The sequence below is a fragment of the Scylla paramamosain genome, chromosome 46, assembly GCF_035594125.1.
Source record: "Scylla paramamosain isolate STU-SP2022 chromosome 46, ASM3559412v1, whole genome shotgun sequence".
NCBI classification, from domain to species: domain Eukaryota; kingdom Metazoa; phylum Arthropoda; class Malacostraca; order Decapoda; family Portunidae; genus Scylla; species Scylla paramamosain.
The window spans coordinates 4,595,858-4,605,857 of NC_087196.1; the positions used below are offsets into that span (position 1 = coordinate 4,595,858).

General features: G+C 41.0%; 1 protein-coding gene across 1 annotated transcript in view; it reads right to left on the reverse strand.

The window, feature by feature from the left end:
- The window catches only part of LOC135094592 (THO complex subunit 3-like), a 90,398-nt gene that overhangs the window by 65,694 nt on the left and 14,704 nt on the right, over nt 1-10,000 (reverse strand). Inside the window, exons 3-8 of the mRNA XM_063994828.1 lie at nt 7,077-7,273; nt 6,739-6,895; nt 6,113-6,329; nt 4,510-4,671; nt 3,973-4,126; nt 3,448-3,580 (exon numbers count right to left, since the gene is read on the reverse strand). Of these exons, the coding sequence (XP_063850898.1) occupies nt 3,473-3,580; nt 3,973-4,126; nt 4,510-4,671; nt 6,113-6,329; nt 6,739-6,895; nt 7,077-7,262 (984 nt within the window). The 5' untranslated portion in view covers nt 7,263-7,273 and the 3' untranslated portion in view covers nt 3,448-3,472. The remainder of the gene's footprint in view (nt 1-3,447; nt 3,581-3,972; nt 4,127-4,509; nt 4,672-6,112; nt 6,330-6,738; nt 6,896-7,076; nt 7,274-10,000) is intronic.

Genomic DNA, 10,000 nt, shown 5'->3' on the forward strand with positions numbered 1-10,000 from the left:
AACAACAAGCAAATAAAACACTCTGAAAAAAAATGAAACAAATAATTAAATAGACAAGGAGGCCAATAAACAATGAAAAATAATAATTATGAAGAGAATGAAGAGGGAGAGAAAAAGGATAAAAAATAAAAATAAATAAATAAATAAAACATTTATGTAGTTCATTGTTGTATACTTACTGCATTTGCCTCATGTCACTCGAAATGCATTTTTATTTAATTTTTGTCTTCCCATTCCCTCTAGTTTAGATTTAAGTATGTTTCTCCTGAACTCTCATTTTCTTTATTTTACCTTAATTTCCCTTTATTGCCTTACGTTTTCTCTTACGCTCTCAAAAGAAAACGCGTCTTTAAATTTCAAACCAAGGAATTTCTGAAGGCTAAGAAACATTCAAAACACACCGCTGTATTATGGTTACCAAATAATTAATTAACTACAACAAACATGGTAATATATAGTTGATATTAGTGAATGTTCCTTATTTTATTGTTTTATTACCATTAGAAAGACCTCCAGAGGGTAACCAAGATCACCTGCAATGATAGAACATGTAAAGGATTATTCCAGGCAAAAAATAATTGAAAAAATCTTATTCACAGATAATTAACCATCACATTATTTTAATATATATACATTTTTTGTTCATGAAATTAACCTTTTACCTTCATTTTGATTATTGTTACATGTCCCGAGTCTTTCAACAACAGATTATATATATAAAAAATGGTACTCACCTTCATAACTCACCCATGTTAGCAACTAGAGGGTGAAATATTCCCACGGTGACGGCGCTCCACGGTGTTCAGATCAGATAATATCGTCCGGTATAAGTTTGAACTGCATCGAATTTTGACGAATTCTTCTAATAATCTTTTGCTGGTGTTGGCTCTGGTCTCTGCTCCCCTTCCTCTTCCTGCACTTCTTCCCTGCTCTCTCTCTCTCTTGTGTTACCAGCGCCAAAGAGCAGCCGTAAATTATCAGGCAAGTTACCAGCTCGTAAGTGTTTGCTGGATAGAAAGTCAAGATGTCGGTGAAATTACGGAGTTTGGTGTGGTAAATGCTTTGATGAATCCACGACCTGGCCGGTGCACATTACAGGGGAATGCTTACGCTACCAGGAACGCTCAAGTCACAGGACGCTCACGGTTGACCCCCCTGGTTAGCTAGCCTATTCTAGCATATTTATACTAGGCTGCTGGGGGCACTGGTAGCTATATAAGGGCAGCACATCTCAAGGCACGGTCGTCACATATTACATGCATTTCAATGGACTCACTGGCGCTCATGGTCCCCGCTGCAATGCATGTGATAAAACGTGAGAGGAGGGTGACCGTCCCAAGTGTGCATAAATGGCCCTTGATACGTGTTACCGTGTGTACTGTTAGGAGACATATTGTGCGTTGTGTCCAAATTGAGTTCACAGAAGTAGTAGTAATAGTAAAAGTAAAAGTAGTAGTAGTAGTAGTAGTAGTAGTAGTAGTAGTAGTAGTAGTAGTAGTAGTAGTAGTAGTGGTAGTAGTAGTAGTAGTAGTAGTAGTAGTAGTAGTAGTAGTAGTAGTTATAGTAGCCGTAGAAGTATAACAGTAGATGTCACGTCAGGTTCTCATAGCAGGTGAGCCTCAATGTAATGGCCGCGTGTCCCGCACTCCCGCGCACCGCCTCACTGTTTCCAAGTCTCTTCTTCATGTGACACCGTTCCTTATGCACGTTTTTACGGTTTTAATGACAGACTAATAAGATTTTCGCATTATGAATAAGGTAAACTCACTTGGGAACTCGGCTGCTCATCTGCGTGGAGGGGCGCGGCAGCAGACATGTAACACTGATGAACAAAGACTTAGCGTGGGCTGTGGCGTTCAAAAAAGGCTTTAGGGTGACATCTTTGTAATTTGATTTAGTTATTTACTTATTTTGTTTTATCTATTCTTTTATTTATTTTTACGCGTATTTTTTTTACCTATATGACTTTCTAGTTTTTTTTTTTTTTTTTTTACTTTCATGTGACTTTTTTTTTTCTTACTTTTTAAACTCTTGCATATCAGACTTATCATTACTATTTTCAAACACATGACTTTTCTTTATCTTTCAGCTTTTCAATGTTATTATATTTTCGACAAGGCAAGCAATATATATATATATATATATATATATATATATATATATATATATATATATATATATATATATATATATATATATATATATATATATATATATATATATATATATATATATATATATATATATATATATATATATATAATAAGGTAGCCATTTCTCTTTTCAAACAATTAATCTTTCCCAGCATTCATTTTCCTTAATCTAGTTTCCATATTATGTCTGCAAACTTTTTCTTTACTAATAACACATCACATCCTTATCCCATCTTATTACTCCCTCAATACCGTTCCCTTTTTTCAGTATCACATTCTTACTTCTCCAATATTTAGTTTTTATCTTATTATTCCCTAAAATAACTCCAATATTTAGTTTCTGTCTTATTATTCCCTGAAATACCGTTCCTCTTTTCAGTATCACATCCTTCCCAAATATTTAGTTATCTTATTACACCTTTGAATACGTTCTTTTCCTTTTTTTTTTTTTTTTCAATATCACATCCTTCCTTCCCAGATACTTAGTTGCTATTTTTCTACTAACTTCCTTAAATACTCCTTCTTCTAATACTACACCACAATCTAGTTATACTACAGCCAAGTCTAAGTCTATATTCTGAAACACTATGCTCTCTCACCACAACGGTTTTCCAAGGCCACAGAGATGACTAGCTGGGTTCTCAAGGGTTTCTCCTATTAATAATGTAGAAATCTTGTTAATCTCCCACTAGCACTATAAAAAACATCCTTAAAAACTTGTCACTTTACTTTCAAAGGCCACAGAGATGACTACTGAGGTTCTCAAGGGCATTTCTATTAATAATGCAGAAATTTTGTTAATCTACCACTAAACTATAAAAACACCCTTAAAACCCATGCCACTTCAACTAAAGCCTTTTTAAAGAGGAGATGCAGCAAGTATTTCAGAAATCCCCTATCTAACTATTCCAGCCTTGCCCTGTGAATTCCAAGGCTCAAATGGAAGTCTAAGGTAAACAAACTGGCTGAACAAAGTCTTAATGTTACCTATAGCTGCTGAACCTGTCCTGGTGTTGGAATCCCTTTATGTGGGGTTGAATCTTATCATGTGATGCTATTGTTGACCTGCTGAGAGAGAGAGATCAAGAGATAGAGAAGCCATAAGGAAAGATTTAAATAAGAAATTCGTTTTTTTTTAGGTAAATTTATAAAATAACACTTGTGAATTATAAATATAAATGAAAAAGGAATTCTTACATGTTCATCAACACTTATTTTATTCTTATTTTTGGTGTGTGTGTGCATCTGTGTGTGTGTGTGAACTGATAAGCGAATAAGTATGAATGTATATAACGTGTGTGTGTGTGTGTGTGTGTGTGTTAGGGCCTGTCTCCCAGCCCCCATAGCTTGACCGTGCCAGCATCTCGGTCCCTGTCACGGTCATCCTTGTCATCACACGCGTAGGCCAGCAGGAAGTGTTTAGGGTGCTGCAGGGGAAGAGTGAGAGGGAGACGTGTTAACAATGGTACAGGGAGAGAGAGAGAGAGAGAGTGTTAGTAGTAAAGATTTTTGTCTCATCAATTCCTCCACTAAGTCTTTTTTCTGTTCCTCTTCTCCTTTGAATCTTCCTTTTTGTTTCACTCTCTCTATGTAGTCTCCTTATCCGTGTGTACCTGTCTTCAACCTTTCTCTCTTGCTCATCAACTCTCCTGTCTTTCAACCTCTCTCTCTTCTCACTAACTCCACAGCAAGCCCACAGCACACACTGGTCCACCTCTACCCCTTCATAAAAAGACCATTCCCTACCTCACAGCAACTAAAACAAGATCAAAACACAAGATACAAAAAAAATCAATAAACAAACCCAGGTCACACTTACCCAGGCCAGCGTGAAGGTCGGGTAGGCCACGCTGATGTGGGCCACCTGCTCCCCTGTCTCTACGTGAGCCACATCAATAGCCTGGTCCTCACTACCTGACGCCAGCAGCTGCCCGTCACTGGAGAAACTCAGGGTTCTAACTGGCCACTCCAGCCTGGGGGAGGAGGAGAATGAGGAGGTGAAGAGGAGGAGGAAGGAGGAGATGGAAGATAAAAGGGAAGGCAGGAGAAGGTGATGTTGAGAAGGAGAGGATAGGGAAGATAATTGTGGAAGAAGAGGAGGAGAGGAAGAAGAGAAACAGGAAGAATGAGGAAGAGGATGAAGAGGAGGTTATATAGAGACAAACTATAAAACACACACACACACACACACGAACCCTGAAACAAGAAAAAAACAAAAACACCTCTAACTAACAAACATACCCCAAAAAAATAAGAAAAAACTCAAAACACAAGGACAAAACAAATAAACCCTAAAAAAACACAGATAAACAAACACAAAATAAACAAAGAAAAAAAAACACACACACACACTCACCTGGGCAATGTACGTTTACAATACAATTCCTGAACATCCCAAATGGAGACCAGGGCATCAGCTGACCCTGTGGCAAAGTAGCGTCCTTGTGGCTCAAACTTGATGCAAATACAGTTCCCTGGGTGAGCGTGGATTGAGTGAACCAGCTCCATTTCAGGATAACTGTAAGAGAGAGAGAGAGAGAGATTAAGTGATGTTTGAGTGGGTACAGGAGATGAAGGGGTGGAAGAAGGAGCGGATGAATGAAAAGTGAGGTGAAATATTAGGTGATACATGAAACATACAAACATACTTACGAGGTGTGTCATTAAAGTTCCAGGACTGGTGCCACACAAGTTTTATTTCACATCCAGGCTACACTCGTAGGTTATCTCCTTCGAAGTAATCCCCCTGGCACCGCATGCATTTGTCCATCCTTCTCTGCCAGGCTTGCATGCACTGCTGGAAGGATTCTTGTGGGATGCTCCTCAGCTCCGTCGTCACGGCCTTTTTGATGTCGTCCGCATCATCAAAACGGGTCCCCTTCATGACCTCCTTGAGCTTGGGGAAGAGGAAGAAGTCGCACGGAGCGAGGTCAGGTGAGTAGGGCGGTTGCTCCAGCACGGCGATGTTCTTCTTGGCCAAGAACTCTCTGATGCTCAGGGCATTGTGAGCAGGCGCATTGTCGTGGTGAAGCAGCCACGAGTTGCCCTGCCACAACTCCCGCCTCTTCTCGCGCACTGCACGAAGCAGACGCCGCAGTACTTCTTTGTACACATGTTGGTTGACTGTCTGGCCCTGTGGCAAGAACTCGCAGTGGACGATGCCCCTCACATCGAAGAAAGCGATCAACATGACCTTGAAGCTGGACCTGGACTGCCTTGCTTTCTTCGGCCGTGGCGACGCCGGACTCTTCCATTGAAGGCTCTGGCGTTTGGTCTCCGGGTCGTACTCAAATACCCAGGACTCATCGCCGGTGATGACTCTCCTGAGCAAGTCTGGTTCAGTTTCCAGACGCTCGAGGATGTCCTGACACACCTGCATGCGTCGTCCCTTCTGGTCATCGTTCAGGAGTCTCGGCACCATCTTCGCACAGACTTTCCGCATGCCCAGATCTTCAGTGATAATCTTCCACACGCTGTTGTGGTTCATGCCAAGCTCATCTGCGATCTTTCGAACAGTCAACCGACGATCGTCACGCACCATCTGCTTGACACGCTCAACATTGGCCTCATTCCTGCTCGTTGAGGGTCTTCCACTCCTGGGGTCATCTTCCACGTCCTCCCGGCCCTCTTTGAACCTCTTGCACCACTCAAAAACACGTGAGCGTGACATTGTCTCATCCCCGTACACTTTTTGCAGCATACCCAGTGCTTCTGACGGCGTTTTCCCCAACTGCACCAAAAACTTCAAGTTTGTTCGCTGTTCAGCGCTCATTGTTAAACGACCTGCAACAGAGGACATGATTTTAAAAGCACGTAAGAAAAAGATTAGTGACTGTAGAGGGTTGGGAGCGCAGTTGTATACTCCAGAAGGATTACTTTGAAGGGGAAATATGGTGGTTTGTGGCTTGGGTTTGAAATTCATCTTTTAGGACACCAGTCCTGGAACTTTAATGACACACCTCGTATATATATGGATGTAGCCTTGACCACTCTGCGCATTGGTGAGGTAGAACAGGTCGTTGGTGTTGTTCCACGACAGCTCGTTGACCTCGAACTTAAACTGCTGTTCGTGACGAATCTTCTGGCTGCGGACGTCAATGAACGACACCAGGTCCTCCTTGTTCCCCACAGCAATGGTCTGGCCGTCCGGAGACCATGTGATGTTGATGTTCTCCCCTGTGGGTGGTAAGGTGGTGGTGAGGGTGGTGGTGGTGATAATAGTGAGGTAATAATAGTTGTGTGGTGGTGATGGTTATCACGATAGTGGTAGTAGTGGTAGTAGTAGTAGTAGTAGTAGTAATAGTAGTAGTTGTAGTAGTAGTAGTAGTAGTAGTAGTAATAGTAGTAGTAGTAGTAATAGTAGTAGTAGTAGTAAAGCCTGTGGTGCTCTCTACACACACACACACACACACACACACACACACACACACACACACACACACACACACACACACACACACACACACACACCACACACACACACACATTACAAAGATATCTCCTTTCACTCTCACAAACTTTTTATCTTCCGCACACACACACACACTCACAAAGCAACACACACACAGCAACAAATGACATCAACCTTTTGTATTGATGGTCGCGGAACACTTGTGGGTGCGGGTGTCCCAAATCCTGACCGTCTTGTCCCCGCTGGCAGAGGTGAGCTGCTCCGAGTGCGTGGGGTGCCAACACAACTGGTCTACGCTGTCACCATGCCCTTTGTAGGTGTAGTCCTTGCGCTGTGGCATAGGCTAGAGGTTAAGTTGGAAAAACACACACAACACAAACAACAACAAACACAAAGGACGTCAAATGCAACAAAATTAAGAACATAACCATACATCAAAGCAAAAAAAATATCATAAACTCAACACACACACACACACACACACACACACACACACACCAACATCAACTTACCAGAGTCTCGCGGTGTCCATCAAACACAAAGATGGTAACACACTTGTCATAAGACCCCGAAGCAAGGCGGCGGCCATCAGCATTCCAGCCAATGGTGTGAACTTTGGAGTTGTGACCTACGTACTCCTTCTGCTTGTTGTGGCTCTCAAAGTATGTCCGCATCTCCTCCAGGTAAGACGACCCCATGGCTGGCCACTCTGGGGGAAAGACGAGGTTAGCTTAGGTTAGAGGGGATGTTAGGTTAGGTTTACTTAGGTTAGCTTATCAAGATCTATTAGGTCATGGGAGTCTTAATTTGGGTTAGGTTAGATTAAGGAGTTAGGCTAGGTCAGGTTAGGTTAGGTTAGGTGGATCTGTTAGGTTAGATTAGATTAAGTGGATAGGTTAGGTTTGCTCTGAGAGAGAGAGAGAGAGAGAGAGAGAGAGAGAGAGAGAGAGAGAGAGAGAGAGAGAGAGAGAGAGAGAGAGAGAGAGAGAGAGAGAGAGAGAGAAAGTATAAAAATGCGTAACTGACAACCATACTCTTTCCCCCAACGTGGCAACACTGCAACAGAAATATCGGCAGGCCGCGGACCAGCCAGCTCGGAACCACAATTCTCTGCGAGCGGCAGGGGACAGCAATGACAGCCCCGCCACTCCAAGCCACCAGGAAAAACGTTTGAGTACTTCTCTGTTAGGAAAAGTACAAACGCCAGTGCAATGGACAACTTTTGTACGATGCTCCTCCAGCCAGCCAGCTTGTGTCCTCTCCCTTTCCTTTCCTTTATCTACACTCAATCCTGTTATATTCCCCACGCTCATTCAACACCGCATCACTTATCAAGGCTCCACCATACCTAAGCTGACTGGCAAACAAGCATAGAGGAGTCACTGCCAGTCCCACCCAGCTTGTCCTCTCACCTCTCCTTTCTTCACATTTTCTCTCTTTCCCTCTCACTCCCCACCTATATTCACCTCTCCCTCGTGTTCCTCAGGTGTTCACCATGCACATTTAACACACACAGCAACACACACCTCCCCACTCACCTGCTAATGAGTCAAAACACCCGCTAGCCACCTCTCTCTCTCTCTCCCTTGCCCCTCGCCGGTCAATGTAAACAAACAACTATTTTCCCGAACACATTTTAATTTTTTTGTTAATTATATATATATATATATATATATATATATATATATATATATATATATATATATATATATATATATATATATATATATATATATATATATATATATATATATATATATATATATATATATATATATATATATATATATATATATATATATATGTGTGTGTGTGTGTGTGTGTGTGTGTGTGTGTGTGTGTGTGTGTTTTTTACTATATATTTAAAACATGGAACATGGAATATAGAACATGGAACATGGAACATGGAACATGGAGCATGGAACATGGAGCATGGAACATGGAGCATGGAACATGGAACAGATCATGGAATATGGATCCATGTTTCGTCATATTCCATGTTGCATCACTTTCTGTGTTCCATCACGTTCCATCATGGTCCATCATGGTCCGTCATGGTGCAGGGGAGGTGCCTGTGCCGGGACAGTTCTCAGCGTGTCACGGAGGTGATTCTGTGCCATCGTTCCACCCTCGCACACTGGATGAGAGGATAAGAACCTCTCTCTCTCTCTCTCTCTCTCTCTCTCTCTCTCTCTCTCTCTCTCTCTCTCTCTCTCTCTCTCTCTCTCTTTGTCTACTTGAGTATTTATTGACTTGAGTGTGAACAGTGTAAGTGAATGTGAACATTTATCTATCATTATTTGTATAGCTAGTGATGTAATATACTGAAAATTCAAACTGTATTTTTTTCTTTCAGTAGATGTATACTGTTCACACACACACACACACATACACACACACACACACACACACACACACACACACACACGCACACACACATTCTACTGTTCTATTGTTTTAGTTGGAATCTGTTCATCCTTGTTTCCTGTGTGTGTGTGTGTGTGTGTGTGTGTGTGTGTGTGTGTGTGTGTGTGGAAGCAGAGCGTATCATGTGTGCACTCACCTGAACATTTGTTTAATTAGACTTCACCTGCTGATACACGAACAGGTGAGAGGTGGTGTAACAATGGTGTTATAATAATAGCAATAATAGTAATAATAATAATGATGATGATGATAATAATAATAATAACAATAATAATAATAATAATAATAATAATAATAATAATAATAATAATAATAATAATAATAATAACAATAATAATAATAAAGATACGAAAAAGAAGAAGAAAAAGAAGGAAACAACAAGGTTACTACTACTACTACTACTACTACTACTACTACTACTACTACTACTACCACTACTACTACTACTACTACTTCTACTACATAAGAACCTAAGAACATAAGAAATAAGGGAGGCAGCAAGAAGCCACCAGGCCTACACGTGGCAGTCCCTGTATGAAATATACCTACTTATCTCCACCTATCATCCCCATCCATAAACCCGTCTAATCTTCTCTTAAAGCTCCCTAATGTCTTAGCACTAACAACATGATTACTGAGTCCGTTCCACTCATCTACCACTCTATTCGAGAACCAATTTCTTCCTATGTCTTCTTTAAACCTATATTTTTCAAGCTTGAACCCGTTATTTCGTGTTCTATCTTGGTTGCTGATCCTAAAAATTTTGTTTACGTCCCCCTTGTTGTAACCCTTATACCACTTAAAGACTTCTATCAGGTCTCCTCTCAACCTACGTCTCTCTAAAGAACGTAAATTTAACAGCTTCCGTCTCGCCTCGTAAGGAATACTCCTCATCCCCTGTATCCTTTTAGTCATTCTCCTCTGTACTGATTCTAATAATAATAACGTTAAAGTACAAATTCATTCAAAAGTATAGCGATTTTCTTCCCAGTAGAAACAAAAGCTACAT